Raw genomic sequence first — 18,611 nt, 5'->3', positions numbered from 1 at the left:
ATTTGGGATCTTTCCCGCTTCTTGAGATAGGCCTGAATTGCAATGTACTTTACTCTTAGGGTTGTCTTTGGTGCATCCCAAAGGGTTTGGACTGTTGTGTTTTCATTTCCATGGATTCCATGTATTTTTAGTTCTTTTATTTAATTCCAAGTAAGTTAACATATAGTGTAACAATGGTTTCCAGAGTAGAATTTAGTGATTTATCACTCCCATTAAACATGCACTACTCATACCAATAAGTGTCTTCTTTAATGTCCATCACCCATTTATCCCATTCCCCCCACCTGACACCCCTCCAGAAACCTTCAGTTTCTTTTTTGTATGGAAGAGTTTCTTATTGTTTTTCTCCTTCTGTTTTTATTTTTAATTCCCTTCCTCTATCTGCATCTGTTTTGTTTCTTAAATTTCACATACGACTGAAATCACATGATAGTTACTTCCTCCCACTTACTTACTTCATTTAGTAAAATATACTGTAGTTCCATCCACATTTTTTGTACTGGCAAGATTTTATTATTTTTTATCACCAAGTAACATTCCCTTGTATTGTTTGGGGGAGATACCACATCCTTATCCATTCATCAGTTGATGGACATTGGGGTTTTTTGAGTACTTTGGCTATTGTTGGGGCACCCAGGTGGTGGAATTGGTTAAACGTTTGACTTCAGCTCAGGGCATGATCTCACAATTAATGATTTTGAGACACACATCAGGCACTATGCTGATAGTTCAGAACCTGGAACCTACTTCAGATTCTGTCCCTTCCTCGTTCACTATCTCTCTCTCCCTCTCTTTTCTCTCTCAAAAATAAATAAAATCAACATTAAAAAATTATTTTTAAAAATAAAATAAATAATTTGGCTATTGTTGCTAGTGATTCTATAAATATCAGCATTCAAGTACAGTTTCAAATCAGCATTTTGTATCCTTTGGATAAACACCTAGTAAGGCAATTGCTGGTCATAGGGTATTTTTTATTTTTTTTTGAGCGACCTCCATATTATTTTCCAAAAGGACTGTACTAGCTTGCATTCCCACCAGCAGTGAAAGAAGTGTTCCCCTTTCTCTGCATCCTCACTAAAAACTAATTCTTGAGTTGTTAATTTTAGGCACTCTGACCAGTGTCAGGTGCTATCTTATTGTTATTTTGATTTGTATTTCTCTGATGATATGTGATCAAGAGCATTTTTCATGTGTCTGTTAGCCATCTGGATGTCTTCTTTGGAAAAGTGCCTGTTTATGTCTTTTGATCATTTCTTCCCTAGATTTTTGTTTGTAGTTTGTTTGTTTGGGTGTTAAATTTGATAAGGTCCAGATAGATTTTGGATACTAACCCTTTATCTGATATGCCATTTGCAAATATCTTCTCCCATTCTGTCATTTGCCTTTTGGTTTTGTTTGTTTCCTTTACCATGTAGAAGGTGTTTTTTTTTTTTGTTTTGTTTTGTTTTTTGTTTTTTTTTTTATTGATGGGGTCCTAATTTTTAATGTTTTCTTTTGTTTCCCTAGCCTCCAGAGACATGTCTAGTAAGGTCTTATGGCTGAAGTCAGAGAGGTTGTTGCCTATTTTCTCCTCTAGGATTAAAGGTCTCATGCTTTACATTAAGGTTTTTCTTCCATTTTTATTTTTTTCTACAGTGTAGGAAAGTGGTCCAACTTCATTCATCTGCATGTCCCTGTCCAGTTATCCCAGCAGCATTTGCTAAAGATACTGTATTTTTTTTTCCATTTGATATTCTTTCCTGTATTGTCAAATATGATTTGGCCACACATTTGTGAGTCCACTTGTGGGTTCTCTATTCAGCTCCATTGAATTATGTGTCTGTTTCTGTGCCAGTATCATACTGTCTTGATAATTACAACTTTATACTATAACTTGAAGCCAGAATTGTGATGCCTCAAACTTTGGCTTTGTTTTTCAACATTAACTATTCGAGTGTTTTGTGGTTTCATACAAATTTTAGAATTGTGTGTCCCAGCTCTTTGAAGAATGCTGCTGCTATTTTGATATGGATTGCATTGAATGTATAGATTGCTTTGGGTAGTATTGACATTTTAGCAACATCTGTTATTCCAGTTCCTGTTCCAGTTCATGAGCATGGAATGTTTTTTACATTTTTTTTTCTGTATTCTTCGATTTATTTTATAAATTTTCTATAGTTTACATGTATTTTTATATTTCTTTTTAAATTTCCTGGTTAACCTATTTATCCTTCAGTAGAATGCTCCTTACCTCCATTAATTTGAAGGCATTCAAATTTTTTTTCTTGTGGTTCATTTCAGGTTTCATAGAATTGTGATTTGAAAATATGCATGGTATGTTCTTGATATTTTGGTACCTGTTGAGTATTTATGTAAAGCATGTGATCTATTCTGGAGAATGTTCCATATGCTTTTAAAATGAATGTATATTATGCTGCTTTAAGCTGAAATGTTATGAAAATATCTGTTAAATCCATCTGGTCCAGTGTGTCATTTAAAACCATTGATTCCTTGTTGATTTTATTCTGAGGTGTTCTGTCCATTGTAATTGCAGTATTAAAGTATCCTACAGTTGGGGCGCCTGGGTGGCTCAGTCTGTTGAGCATCTGACTTCGGCTCAGGTCATGATCTCCAGGTCCGTGGGTTCGAGCCCTGCGTCGGGCTCTGTGCTGACAGCTCAGAGCCTGGAGCCTGCTTCAGATTCGGTGTCTCCCTCTCTCTGACCCTCCCTCATTCATGCTCTGTCTCTCTCTGTCTCAAAAATAAATAAACATAAAAAAATTTAAAGAAAGTATCCTACAGTAATGATATGTTCAATGAGTTTGTTTATGTTTATGATGAATTTGGGTTCTTTCTAGTTAGAAAAATAAATATTTACGATTGTTAGATATTCTTGATCTATAGACCCCTTAATTATTTTAACATTTAAAAAAATATTTATTTATATTTGAGAGATAGGGAGACAGAGTGTAAGTTGATCCTTTAACCCACTAAGCCACCCAGGTGCCCCAACACCCTTAATTTTAATATAATGCCCTTCTTTAGCTCTTGTTACAATCTTTGTTTTAAAATCTAGTTTGGGGTGCCTGGGTGGCTCAGTCGGTTAAGCTTCTGATTCCTGGTTTCAGCTCAGGTCAGGATATCATGGTTTGTGAGTTCGAGCCTGCATCAGGCTCCATGCTGATAGTATGGAGTCTGCTTGGGATTCTGTCTCCCTCTCTCTCTGCCCCTCCCCTGCTCATGTACTTTCTCTCTCTCTCTCTCTCTCTCTCTCTCTCTCTCTCTTCCTCTCTCTCTCAGTAATAAACATTATTTTTTAAATAAATGAATAAAATAAAATAAAATAAAATAAAATAAATAAAATAAATATTTTTTCTGGTAGAACTAAAACAACTCTGGCTTTCTTTTGACCTCAATTATCATGACATATGGTTCTTCATCTCCTCACTTTCAAACTGAAGGTGTCTTTAGGTCTAAAATTAGTCTCTTATAAGTGGGATATAGATAGATCTTGGATTTTTTATCCATTCTGATATTCTATGTCTTTTTATTGGGACATCTATTCCCTTTATATTTAAAGTGATTATTGAAAGATATGAGTTTAGGAGCACCTGGGTGGCTCAGTTGGTTAAGTGTCTGACTTTGGCTCAGATCATGATCTCACAGTTCATGGGTTCAAGCCCCACATCAGGCTCTGTGCTGACATCTCAGAGCTTGGAGCCTTCTTCAGATTCTATGTCTCCCTCTCTCTGTGTCCCTCCCCCACTCATGTTCTATCTCTCTCTGTCTCAAAAATAAATAAAAGCCTTTGATTAAAAATGAAAGAAAGGAAGAACAAAAGAATGAAAGATACAAGTTTAGTATCATTATGTTACCTATAGAGTTGGTGATTCTGGTGATGTTCTCTGGTCATTTGTAGTATTTGTTGCTTCAGTCTTTCTTTTTTTCTTTTCTTTTCTTTTCTTTTATTTTCTTCTTTCTTTCATTTTTCTCAGAACATACCCCTTCAATTTTCTTGCAGGGCTGGTTTAGTTGTCACAAACTCCTTTAGTTTTTGTTTTCTGGGAAAGTCTTTATCTCTCTTATTTTAAACGACAGACTTACTGATTAAAGGATTCTTGGCTTCATATTTCTATTCAACATATTGAATAATTCCTGCCACTCCCTTTTGGCCTGTCAAGTTTCAGTGGAAAGGTCTGCTGCTAAACTTATGTGTCTACCCTTATATGTTAAGGACCTTATGCCCCTAGCTGCTTTCAGTACTCTCTTTTTCTTTGTAATTTTTAAGTTTCACTATGATGTACCATGTTGACATGTTTCTGCTAATTGTGAGGGGAGTTCTTTGTGTTTTTTGCACTTGGATGCCTGTTTTCCTTCCTCAGATTAGGGAAGTTCTCAGCTATATGTTCAAATAAACCTTCTGCTTTTTTTTCTCCACTCTTCTTCTTCCAAAACTCTGATTATATGGATATGGTTTTGTTTCATGGAATCACTTAGCTGTCTAATTGTACCCTTATGACCTAGTAATTTCCTTTCCCTCTTTTTTGTTCAGTTTCATTATTTTTTGTAATTTTATCTTTTATATAACCTATTCTCTCCTCTGCTTCTACGGTCTTCACTGTCACTATCTAGTTTACTTTGCATCTCAGCTATAGCATTTTTAAATTAATCATGACTAAATTTTAGGTCTCTGATTCTACAGCAAGGGTTTCTGGTGTCCTTTCAGCTGGTGTCAGTCCCAGCTATTAGAATTATGATAGTTGTTCTAATTTATTGTTCAGATATACTGCTTATATCTGCTTTGAGCAAGTCCTGGCTGTGATTTCTTCTTGAAATTTTTGGGGAGAAATCTTTCATCTTGTCATTTGGCTATTTTTTTTCCTCTTTTGCATGTTTTAAAGGTGTATTATGTGTCCTGCACCTGAGTGTAATACAATATTAAAAATGGGTCATACACTACCCAGTGTCTACCACTTTAAGAAGTGCTTCTGGTGTTGTTGTGTGCACATGCTGTGTGTTTGGCTGCTGTTTTCCAGTGGTCAGACCTCTGCAGAGCTTCTCTTTGCTTGCAGTAGTGGGTGTTTGGATCTTTAAATATGTGTGCTTTGATTTGTTTGTTGAAGTAACCCTTCGGAAAAAAAGGAAGGGGACTCTGATCCTAAAATAATTGAAAAGGAAAGGGAAAAAAAATAAACAAAGAACTGAGAATCAAAAAACTCCTCCAAAGAAAAATAAAGGAAGAAATAGGGAAGAAAGTAGAAGAAAATAGAAAATAAGGAAAAATAAAGAAATAAAAAATCCTGATTCCAAAAGAGGCAGAGGGAGAAAGGAAAAACAAACAAAAACAGATAAGAAACCATGAGCCTAATTCCAAAAAAATAAAAGGAGTAGTAAAAAAGAAAAAAAAAATCTCTGTTGGTGTCTGGGGGATGGTTGTTGTGTTGGTTTGGAGGGGAAGAAGCCTCATCACCCCATTCTAACACCCCAGTATTAAGCAGTTATCAAGCAGGGTTTGGTGTAAGGAGGTCTTGCTTCCACTGGGGGCCGCTGTGCGGCTCTCTGAAATCCTACCCTTTTAGTGTTGAAGGCAAAATGGCACAAACCCAATCTCTCATCCCCAAGTTGGGAAGCTTAACTCCTGCTGTCCAGGCAGCCCTCAGAATATCAAGGGCAGTCAGCTCACTCTGCACCAAAATTCTCCTGAATTTATTCTTTGGTGCATGGCTGGGGTTCAAAATACAAAGTCTTATTCTTTTTTAACTTTTAATTTTTGAGAGACAGGGAGAGACAGAATATGAGAAGGAGAGGGGTAGAGAGAGAGGGAAACACAGAATGCGAAGTAGGCTCCAGATTCTGAGCTGTCAGCACACAGCCCAACGCGGGGCTTGAACTCACAACTTGAGAGATCATGACATGAACCAAAGTCAGATGCTTAACTGAGCCACACAGGCAACCCTTAGAATCCAAAGTCTTAAAAGACTCATCACAGTGTATACTCACTCCCTTTGTCCAGAGTAAAGCATCTCTCCAGTTGATGAAAAGACTTTGGGTGGCAACTGCAGATTTTTTTTTTGTCTTTAGTGAGACAATATAGTCTCCTACAAAAGTACTCCAGGAAGGGAGTACTATTCTCAGAGATCTCTACACCATGTTATGCATGCCAAGGACAGGACCTTCCTCCCCAAGAGCATGCACAGCTCAACTCTAGAGAAAGTTGTATGCTGCCAAGACCTCAGAGTTTGATTTCCAAAAGCTGTTTGAAAAAAAAAATAACTGAGATACTCAGTAAGGCTTGCTCCCCAGTCCGTGGTCCAGATAGGCTTTCTTCTTGTGCTTAGTGTTGCCTTATCTCAACACCTTTCTGTTTCTCTCCCCTTTTTCTCTCCATGGAAAGTGTTCCCTTTCTTCCCTAGTGCCACTGTTTTTCTCTCCCCAATTTACACCCATGCACCTTGCACTTGCCAAGCTGTCTTCTTCCAACTGTGGAGAGTCTTCTGCCACTCCACAGATTATTTCTGGGATGTTCCAAGTAATCTGACCTCAACCTTCTTTTTTACAAATTCCTTTTTTTTCCTCTTTATCTTTGTAATGAGACTTATATATAGTTTTTTTTATTTGGTTGGTTGAGGATTTTTTTTTATTTGTTTGTTTTTTTTTTTGTTTTTTTGCTCTTGTTCCTTTACTTTTCTTTCTTTCTTTCTTTTTGATAAAAGTTTTAGTTTTTTCTTAATTAGGCTTATTACAAAAAAAAAAAAACAAAAAACAAAAATCAAAGCACACCTTGTTAAAGGTCCTCCCACTCCAGACTTCAAGCAAGGATTAACTCCATAAATGCATGACCTCTGGGAAGAGCAGCCAAAACACAACAGCAGAGTTCACACAGCATACACCATAAACACTTCTCTAAGTGCCAGGCCCTTGATAGTTTATGACCCCTTATCAATATGGCATTACACTTACAATCAGGAAACATAAGCTTTCATAACATGCAAAAGACAAAACCTAGAAAAAATGACAAGACAGAGGAATTTCCCCCCAAAATAAAGATCAAGAAAAAAATCACAGCCAATGAATTATTCAAATATATATCACCAATATATCTGAAAAATAATTTAGGACAATAGTCCTAAGAATACTAGCTGGGATTGAAAGAACCATAGAAGACAACAGAGAAACCCTTGCTGCAAACATGAAAGACTGAAATACTAGTCAGGCCAAAATAAAAATTACTATAACTGAGATGCAAAACTAATTGAATGTATTCACAATGAGGATGGCAAAAGGACAGGAATGAATAAGTGATATAGAAGATAAAATTATGGAAAACAAAGAAGTTGTAAGAAAAGAAAAGAAGACTATTAATTCACTAATATAAATTTAAGGAACTCAGTAATTCCATAAAGCCCAATAATGTCCATTTCATGAGTACCAGAAATATAAGAACAGGAAAAAGGATAGGAATGTTTACCTGAACAAATTATAGCTGAAAACCTCCCTAATCATGGGGAAAAAGAGGTTTTCAAGTCCACTAGGACAGAGAACTCCCTGAAACAGGATACTCACAGAAACAGGTCAACACAAAGACATATCATAGTGAAACTTGTAAGAAAGAAAGAGAGAGAGAGAGAGAATTCTGAAAACAACTAGGGACAAAATGTCCTTAACCTTCAAGGACAGATGTTTAAGTTCGGCAGCAGACTTGTCTACAGACATGTGTCAGGGCAGAAGGGAGTGGCATCATATATTCAACATGCTAAATGAGACAAATATGCAGCAAAGAATACTTTATCCAGAAAGGCTGTCATTCAGAACAGAAGGAGTGATAAAGATTTCCTAAGACTAGCAGAAATTAATGCAGCTCATGAACAGTGAAACAGCTCTGAATGAAATTATATCATAATATAAGGGGTCTATCAATCAAAAAGGGCTAACAATTGTAAATATTTATGACCTCAATGTGAGACCACCCAAATATATAAATCAATTAATCACAAATATGAAAAAACTAATTGATAATAATATTGTAGAAGACTTTAATTCTCCATGTATAACAATGGACAGATCATCTAAGCAGATAATCAACAAGGAAACAAGGGCTCTAAATGTCACACTGGACCAGATGGACTTAGCAGATACATTCAGAACATATCACCCTAAAGTAGCAGAAGACACATCTTCTTAAGTGCACATAAAACGTTCTCCAGAATAGATCACATATTGGTTCATAAATCAGCACTTAACAAGTGCTGATTGAAATCATATCATGCATATTTTCAGATCGCAATGCTATGAAATTTGAAATGAGCCACAAGAAAAAATTGGAAAGTCCTCAAATACATTGAAGATAAAGAAAATCCATAGGCTAGGCTAACCAGGAAATTAAAGAAGAAATTTAAAAATAAATAAATAAATTGAAACAAATGAAAATAAAAACGTTGCAGTCCAATTTCATTGGGATGCAGCAAAGGGAGTCATAAAAATAAAATGCATTTTAATTCAGGACTATCTCAAGAAGTAAGAACGTTCCCAAATACACAGCCTAACCATACACCTAAAGGAGCCAGAAAAGGTGCAGCAAATAAAGTCCAAAGCCAGCATAAGAAGGGAAATGATAAAGACTTGAGCAAAAATAAATATAGAATAAAAAAAACATATCAATGAAACTAAGAGTTTTTTGTTTGAAACAATAGACAATATTGATAAACCCCTAGCCAGACTTCATAAATAAATAAATAATAAATAAATAAATAAGACCCAAATAGATAAAATAATGAATAAAAGAAGAGAGATCACAATGAACACCACAGAAATACGAACAATTATAAGAGACTACTATGAACAATTATATGCCAACAAACTGGACAATCTGGAAGAAATGGACAAATTTCTACCAGACATTTAAAGAAGAGCTAATGCCTATTTCCAAACTGTTACAAAAAATAGACATGGATGGAAAACTTCCAAACTCTTCTATGAGGCCAGAGTTTCCTTGAATCAAAACTGTGATGCAGACCCCACTAAAAAGGAGAATTATAAACCAATAGCAATTATGAACCTGGATGCAAAAATTCTCAATAGGATTCACAAACCGAATTCAACAGTACACTAAAATTATTATTCATTCACAATCAAGTGGTATTTACTCCTGGGTTGGGGTGGTTCAATACCTGCCAACAATCAATGTGATACACCACATTTATTTAAAAAAAGGATAAGTACCATGTGATCCTGTCAATAGATGCAGAAAAAGCATTTGACAAAATACAGCAACCAGTCTTGATACAAACTCGCAACAAAGCAGGGATAAAGGGAACATGCCTCCATCATAAAGGCCATATATGAAAGACCCACATGTAATAGCATCTTCAATGGGGGAAAACTGAGCCTTTCCCCTATGGTCAGGACCAAGACAAGAAGGCCCATGCTCACCATTACTACTTAAAATAGTTCTGAAAGACTTAGCCTCAACAATCAGACAACAAAAAGAAATAAAAGGCATCCAGATAAACAAGGAAGAACTCAAACTTCCGTTATTTGTAGATGACATAATACTCCATGTAGAAAACCAAAAGACTCCACAAAATATTGCTATAATTGATACATGAATGCAGTAAAGCGACAGTATATAAAATCAACGTACAGAAAACAATTGCATTTCTATACACATATAATGAAGAAAAAGAAAGAGAAATCAAGGAATCATTTCCATTTACAATTGCACCAGAAACCATAAGATCATTTGGACCAAACCTAACCAAATTAGAAGAGCAAATTAGAAGAGCAATTATTGTTAAAATATCTCAATTACCCAAAGCAATTCCTACCAGAATGACATCAACATTTTCTGCAGAAGTATAGCAAGCCATCCTAAAATTTGTAAGGAACCAGAAAAGATCCTGAAAAACTAATATTTAAAAAGATGAGCAACGGGGCACCTGAGTGGCTCAGTTGGTTAAGAATCTGACTTCAGCTCAGATCATGATCTCACAGTCCGTGATTTCAAGCCCCATGTCAGGCTCTGTGCTGACAGCTCAGAACCTGGAGCCTACTTCGGATTCTGTGTCTCCTTCTTTCTCTGCTCCTCCCCCGCTCATGCTCTGTCTCTCCCTTTCTCTCAAAAATAAACATTAAAAAAATAAAATAAAAATAAAAATAAAATCAATGCAGGAGGCATCATAGTTCCTGACTCCAGTGTGTATTACAAAGCTATAATTATCAACAGTATTTTACTAACACAAAAACAGACACGTAAATCAGGAGAACAAAATAGAAAACTCAGAAGTGGACTCACAACTATGTGGTCAACTAATCTTCAACAAAGGAGGAAAGAATACTCAATGGGAAAAAATACAGTCTATTCAATAAATAGGGTTGCAGAAAATGGACTGAAACATGCAGAAGAATGAAACTGGGCCACTTTCTTACACCATTTACAAAAATGAATTCAAAATGGATGAATGACCTAAATGTGAGCAAGAAACTATCAAAATCCTTGAGGAGAACACAGGCAGCTGCCTCTTTGATTTCAGCTGCAGGAACTTCTTATTAGACATGTCTCCAAAGTCAAGGGAAACAAAAGCAAAAATTAACTATTGGGACTTTATCAAGTTAAAAAGATTCTGCAAAGTGAAGGAAACAATCAACAAAATTAAAAGACAACCTACAGAATGCGAGCAGATATTTGCAAATGACAATGTCAGATAAAGGACTAGTATCCAAAATTATAAACAACATATCAAACTCAACACCCAAAAGTAAATAATCCAGTTAAGTAAGGGGATTAAGATATTAACAGACATTTCTCCAAAGAGGACATACAAATGGCTAACAGAAACATGAAAAAATACTCAACATCACTCATCATCATGGAAATACAAATCAAAACCACAATGAGATACAACTTACACCTCTAAAACTGGCTAAAATTGACAACTCATGAAACAACAGACTTTGGTGAGGATGTGGAGAAAGGGAACTTTCTTACACTGTTGGTGAGAATGCAAACTGGTGCAGCCATTCTGAACACTTTGAAGTTTTCTCAAAAAGTTATAAACTACCAATTACCCAGCAATTGCACTACTAGGCATTTAGTCAAGGGATAAAAAAATTATTCAAAGAGGCACATGCACCCCGATGTTTATAGCTTCACTATCAACACTAGTGAAATTATAGAATGAGCCCAAATGCCCATTGACTGATAAATTCATGAAGAACATGTGGTATTGATATACAATGAAATATTACTCAGCCATCCAGAAGAATGAAATCTTGCCTTTTGTGACAACATGGATGGAACCAGAATATATTACGCTAAGTGAAATAAGTCAGAGAAAGACAAATACCGTATGATTTTACTCATATGTGGAATTTGGCAAAAAAAAAGAAAAAAAGAATATCAGGGAATAGTAGTAAAATTAAAATAAGATAAAAACAGAGAAGAAGGCAAACTGTAAGAGACTCTTAACTGCAGTGAAGAAACTGCAGGCTGCTGGAGTGTGGGGGAGTTGGGCTAAGTGGGTGATGGATATTAAGGATGTCACTTCTTGTGATAAGCACTAGGTATTATATGTAAGTGATGAATCACTAAATTATAAATGTTAAACTACCTTAAATTTAAATAAAACATTACAAAGTTAAAACAAAAAACAAATAAATAATGTAAAATATATGAATGTGTGTGCATGAATGCTCATATTTCCAATTTTTTTCTTTCCATGGATAATGGTAATTACACAAAACATGTTAAATATATATTGCATATTTTGGTTCCTTTGTTTATAAAGAATAGTTTTAAGGGTTAATGTGATATAACAGCTGTTTTCAGGTCACATTCTTAAAAGTTTTTAACAATTTGGACTCCTACCAGTGGTTTATGAGAATGTACATTTCCCTGAACCTTGATGAGGACTGGATAAAGATCATGAAATAAGGGCATAATCTGTGAAGCCTTAATATACACAGTAAAGTGAATTGGCTTAAATAGAGTTTTAACATTGAACTTTAGTATCATCAACTCAATCATTAATATAGTAAATATTCAGATAACAATCCATTTAGATATATGTAGCCTAAACTACAGAATATAAGTTAAAATGAGGACAGGACCTAGAAATACCTCATTGAGCTGTACATTTCCCTTATAATTTCCATTAGCCCTTAGTCTCCATTGTTTGGTTTGAAAAGTTTTTTGTTAAATACATTGTACATTCAGCTTTCAGAAAAGACCCTGCTCCAGCCTCTCTCTGTATTTTGCTGCAGTGATGAGTCCAGGGATGACTTAGAGGAGAGGCAGAGCTAAGTTAAAATATTTGAGAGATTTGTGGTGGCCTAAGTTAGAGAGTCATCTTGTGAATGGTGGCTATTTTTCTTCAGAGTATAATTGTTAAGATTCAAACCGGATGATACAATTTTATGCAATTAAAGTCTGGGGACAGGATGTTTCCAGGACATTCCCTCTTGAGGTCTTCAATTAGCAAAGGATCTGGATTATGTCATATATGACCTGTTTCTGACAAGAGCCCTTAACTTATAGTCACTCCTCCTGTTAACTACAGAATTTGAGGCAACCTGACCTGAGAAGATAAAATGCGTCTCTATCTACCCACACCCTCAATCAAGTCTTAGTCTTAGTTCTGACACGTGAAAAGAGAACCAAATGCTTCTCACCCAGTGTGCAGCACTGAAGAAACATGGGAGTCCATGTGGTAATCACAAAAGAGAGTGATGGAAATTGTGAGGTAGCTTACTTTAATACTTACTCTGGCATAAGATACGAGAAGACTTGTCTACAGTTTTCCTGTATTTCTGGAAAAATCATATTAACACTGTAACAGGTGATTTGTATTAGTGATGATAAACGTGGGCTATTAAATATATGTTTGTATTATGTTATGTGTATTAACTCTGATGGGTAAAGCAGGTGGCCAAATCATATTGAAAACGTAGAGACAAGAGCATAGCTCTATAGGTGGTCATGCACAATACCCATGTCATTCATGTTCTGTATAAGAGTGTTTAGATTTATTCTAATGGTGTTTAGATTTATTTTATTTTTTTTATCTCTAGGACAATTTGTCCTCATAAGTTAGATAATAGAGACAATTAAATCTATCCTGGATATAAAATCTTATATTAATGATGGTGATTAAAATCATGGACTCCAGAGCCCAATAGAATTGGGTTAAAATTTCAGTCCCATGAGCTGTATACTCAGAAGTCTTGTGCAAAGAGTTAATATTTCTATACTTTGAATTTGAAATCTGTAAACTGGATGTAGCAAGGGCACCCATCTCTGAGGGTTATCATTAGGATTGAACACAGTACAGTATGTGAAGAGCTGAGTAAACTGCATGGCATAACTAGTATTCAAAAAAGTAAAGCTCATGACTTATTTTCTCTAATCAACAAAATATGTATTGACACAGTGGATCTGTATAGCATCCTTCTACATTTTCCCAACTCACGATTTTGGCTGGTTTGGCACATTGATATGAAATCATTAAAAATAGAATCCATTAAAAATTATAACCTATATAATACATTAATATTTCAACATAAATAAAAGTAGATAATCATCATGCAATCCAACATGGTTTTAAAAAGTTGACTAGTCGGACACCTCAGTGGCTCAGTTGGTTAATCGTGTGACTTTGACTCAGGTCATGATATCATGGTTTGTAGCTTGAGCCCTTCATTGAGCTATGTGTTGTCAGCACAGAGCTCACTTTGGATTCTCTGTCTCCCTCTACTCTGCCCCTCCCCCGCTCATGCTCTCTCTCCCTCTCTCAAAAATAATACATAAATTTGGGGTGCCTGGGTGGCGCAGTCGGTTAAGCGTCCGGCTTCAGCCAGGTCACGATCTCGCGGTCCATGAGTTCGAGCCCCCTGTCGGGCTCTGGGCTGATGGCTCAGAGCCTGGAGCCTGTTTCCGATTCTGTGTCTCCCTCTCTCTCTGCCCCTCCCCTGTTCATGCTCTGTCTCTCTCTGTACCAAAAATAAATAAACGTTGAAAAAAAAATTTTTTTAAATAATAATAATAATACATAAATAAATAAATAAATAAATAAATAAATAAAACGTTTTTTAAAGGTTGATGAATCATCATACCAGACAGTTCCTTACAGTTTATACTGTCTAGTCTAACTGTTCTCTTCTGATAGAAAACATGTGGAAAATCATGCTAAATCCAAAGCCATCTGATTGATCTTTCTGTTTCTCTCTCATTTAAGGTAGGGAGAAGTGAAAGACAAGTATTCCCCCAGTCAATGAACTGTTTTGAAACCAGAAAGAGAGATGGAGTTGTTATCACGGATAACGCATCTGCCTTAGGGTAATCAGGACTGCTTTGAAACTTAACACAGGCAAAGATGATCTCTAAAGAGGTAATAAGTGGAAAGCCAACAGCCACCCAGGGTGTGGAGTGCCTAATCCCTCTCCATTATGCTGAGTCCTTGGGAGAAAGGCTACAATACATGCCCTTATCTCATGAAGGTTGCTGGATACCATAACAAATACCTATTCATTGTCAAGTGGGCCAAAAGGTGCCAAGACATGTTGTTTATTTAATCCAAGACAGATGGTACAACAAAGATTTGCTTTCTTCTACATTTTTAATATGACCCTCTCAAGCACCTAGAAGAAACCACAGTATCCTGATAGTATCCTTATCACCTTTGTTTTAAATTCTAATTCAATTTTGTTACTTATATCTATATTGATTAAATCCCTGACCATGACATCTACTTTCTATTTTTTATTTTTTTTCTTTTAGATTGAATTTCTCCATCTCCATCTCCATCTCCATTTCCCTCTCCATCTCCATTTCCGTCCTTTTGTCAAAACAATCTTCCAGTTGATTGTAGACTTTCAGATTCTCCAATTGATTTCTTTCATCTCCAGAATGTTTTGATAACTATCTAGCTGTATTCCATGGATGAGACAGCTTAGGGATCCCTCTACTCCTCTGCCTTCTTAACTTCTCAACATTATTTTTAATTGTACCTACAGTTACAGGTGAAACTGCAAGAAATAGTGGAATCATTGATTGACTATGCACATATGTACCTACCTGTGACTGCTAGGGACCTTAGGGTATATTTTGCCATTTATGCAAATTAGACTTAAATTATACTTAATAAAGACATTTAACACTATTGACCAGATAATGTTCTAGAGCCTCTATGATTATTAATTATTTTAATTTGCATATCACACAGAAAGATGATTCAATTAGACCAATGCCATTAGGCAGGTAAATATGGTGATTTGGTAAAGCTGCTTCAAATTCTGGTACTGATCCTCTAGAGGCTGTGCTTTCTACTGATCTACAATACTACCTCTGCATCTACAGTTTATAAGACCAGTCAAACCTTTTCTAAAGAAGATATACTACTTTTTAAAATGAATCACTTTCTTGTGGTGCCTGGCTGGCTCAGTCAGTTAAGATTCAAACTCTTGATTTTGGCTCAGGTCATGATCTCATGTTTTGTGAGGTTGAGTCCTGTATTGGACTCTGCACTCACTGTGTGTAGCCTGCTTGGGATTCTCTATCTTTCTCTGTCTCTCTCCCTGCCTCTTCCCCATGGATGCACTTTCTCTTAAAATATATAAACATTTTTAAATAACAAAATAATAAAGTAAATCACTTCTTATAAGATGGTCCTTGACAATCTCCTTCATCATAATCTTGTGTCCTCCTTTTTTACATAATAATCTAGTCCCTTAAATTACCTTGATGACAGATTCAAACTTCCTGCAGAGTAGGAAATCTTCCGTGAAACTACCGAAAACTATATTTGTGAGTTCCTCTCTTAAATACTGGTTTCATGATTAAATGTTCTGTTCTAGTTTACTTGACCTAAGAAATGCTTGAATTAAGATTATATCAAGGAGGACTTGGGCAAAAGTGAAAATTCCATATGTGGGAGAGAAAATTTAAACACAGACAACACTCAGTTCTGAAAATGTTTTTCTGTCCTCAGGCTATCAAGGTCTCTTCTTCCCATTTTTTATGAGAATCTTCTTCGTTTTCTATGAAGTTTCCCATGACCGAGTGAAAATGTTGACTTTTCTAAATCTAAAATGATCATAGATCTTCTGTTGAAGTTATATCTGCACAGCACCTCAAGATGGTGAATTATTAAATACTTTAGGAAATGTACAAGATACATTTTCATCAAATTGATTGGCCTTTAGTTGATAGAACATTAAGTGTACTTGTATTCTTATTTGGTTACTATTAGTGATTACCATTTGTAATAGCAGATACAGTGTACAAATCATTGATTATTAAATAATTCATGAGTGGTAGTTAATGAAAACTTTATATATTGAGAAGTTAATACTAAGGAGATCACAACAAGGAAATAATTCAGCATGAACATATTCAGAGGAGACCTGGGAGTAAGAAAAGTAGACCAGATGTGCAATAACACATCAAATGGAACAGTGTTCTTACCATTGTGTTCTGAGCCATGATGTTCGGCCATGGAGAAAAACAATAAGACTGTCACCACAGATTTTATTCTTTTGGGGCTCTGGCCTGAGGTCAGTCACCTTGTGATCCTTATCTTCCTCATTCTTCTGGTCTATCTTATGGCTGTGATAGGCAATGCTGTTCTCATTCTCCTCATCTGGCTGGATTCTCGACTCCACTGTCCTATGTACTTCCTGCTCAGTCAGCTTTCCCTTATTGATGTGGCTCTGATCTCAACTACTGTCCCCAAAATGGCCACAAATTTCTTCTCAGAGAAGAGAACCATATCACAGATTGGTTGTGGATCCCAGATCTTATTCAGCTTAACCTTGGGAATTTCTGAGTGCCTTCTGCTTACCCTCATGTCCTATGACCACTACATTGCCATCTGCAATCCACTGCGTTATTCAGTCATGATGAGCCATACCATTTGTAAACAGATGGTCATTGGGTCCTGGGTCGGAGGGGCAATAACTTCACTGGTTCATACAGCCTATGTCATGCACTTACCCATCTGTCATCCTCGAGAGATCCCACACTTCTTGTGTGAGGTCATGGCACTCCTGGAGCTCACTTGTGAGGACATTTCAGCCTATGTAAATTCAGTGGTGGTCTCAAGCTTTCTGGTGGTCCTCATCCCTCTGAGTCTTATCCTGGCTTCCTATATCCGTATATTCCTTGCTGTTGTCCACATGAATTCCCCTGAAGGCAAGAACAAGGCCTTGGCCACATGCTTCTCTCATCTCTGTGTGGTCAGCCTTTACTTTGGTCCTGCTGTATTAGTCTACATGAGGCCAGGATCCTTTAAGACCCCCAAAATAAACCAGTCCCTCTTTATGTTTAATGCTATTCTTACCCCTATGCTTAACCCTCTCATCTATAGCCTGAGAAACAAGGATGTAATAGCAGCTATGAAGAGTATAGTCATTAGTAGATGCTTCCTGAAAAAGGTGAAAAACCACCGAGCTTGCTACACCTAATTATAACCATATGTTAACATATTTCTCTGAATTGTCTTTAAGATCCTTTAGGACTTGACAAATTCAGCATGGGAATCATGGATATATGAGAGGTCATTTGTTCCAACACCCTTATTGTGTGAAAATAAAAACAAAACTTAAAATAACTTATTGATGTCCTTACAACACCACCCAAAGATTCAGTTCTTCCAACAGGAAATCCTGAAACTACACTGCTTTTCTAAATAACACAGAGCATCATTCTTTCTCATATATGCCCAAGTAATTAAAGTACTCATTTCATTAAACATACTTCTGAATAAGAAGGTGTGCGATGCTCCTAGGAACAGTGACAGAATTCACAAATTCAGGGTTGGATGAGGAAGCATAATTTCTAACAGCAGTACTCAACTGTTATGGAATTAAAATAATTTAATCTTCCTTGAATTACCAAAGCAGATATCAGATTGGCAAAAGCTCATACACCTGCAACCCAGTAGTCAGCATTTTGTTTCATGAGGAACAAAATATAAACATGCCTCCTTTATCTTGGTCTCAACAAATTTTCAGTTTTCATTGTATTCTGACTTTGTACCCATTTTACAATGCAAACAGCACAAGAGGGCAGAACCTGACAATTTGAGAAATTGGAATAAAATGATATTACTTACTTTGTAACATTTATGAGAGGGGTAGAATTAATGTATGTAAATTGGTTAGAACAGTGGAGGCAACAAGAAAGTCTTTTGTTTTACTTTTAAAGTTTTTAATGTTTATTTATTTTTTGAGAGACAGAGCATGAGCAGAGGATGGTCAGGGAGAGAGGGAGTCATGGAATCTGATGCAGGCTCCAGGCTCTGAGCTATCAGCACAGAGCCTGATGTGGGGCTCAAACTTACAAACCGCAAGATCGTGACCTGAGCTGAAGTTGGAGGATTAACCAGCTGAGCCATCCAGGGGCCCCAAAGTTTTATGTTACACACATCCATGCATCTGAAAGCCAGAAAACTCATTTAACACTCAGTACGAAAGCCAGTGAACTAAGCTTTTTCTAAGAGCTTTCTCCTATGCATGTTAATTAAGGCTTTATTTTATAGGTGACAAAGATGTACCATATTTATTTCAAGTTGGATGCGAAGTAGCTGAGTGTTAAAAGCAGCCTTTGGTCAAAGATGAGAACAAAGAACAAAACAAAA

The 18,611-nt window shown here is 36.2% G+C and overlaps 1 protein-coding gene across 1 annotated transcript; it reads left to right on the top strand.

The window, feature by feature from the left end:
• Window positions 1–16,467: 16,467 nt before the first annotated feature.
• On the top strand, window positions 16,468–17,436 carry LOC125163874 (olfactory receptor 2AJ1-like). The gene has a single exon (XM_047856132.1). It carries the CDS (start codon window positions 16,468–16,470, stop codon window positions 17,434–17,436), a length of 969 nt encoding a protein of 322 aa, XP_047712088.1.
• The last annotated feature ends 1,175 nt before the right edge of the window (window positions 17,437–18,611 follow it).

The sequence above is a fragment of the Prionailurus viverrinus genome, chromosome A1, assembly GCF_022837055.1.
Source record: "Prionailurus viverrinus isolate Anna chromosome A1, UM_Priviv_1.0, whole genome shotgun sequence".
Taxonomy (NCBI): Eukaryota; Metazoa; Chordata; class Mammalia; order Carnivora; family Felidae; genus Prionailurus; species Prionailurus viverrinus.
Note: the sequence above shows the minus strand (reverse complement) of the source record. Positions and strands in the feature narration are given on the sequence as shown.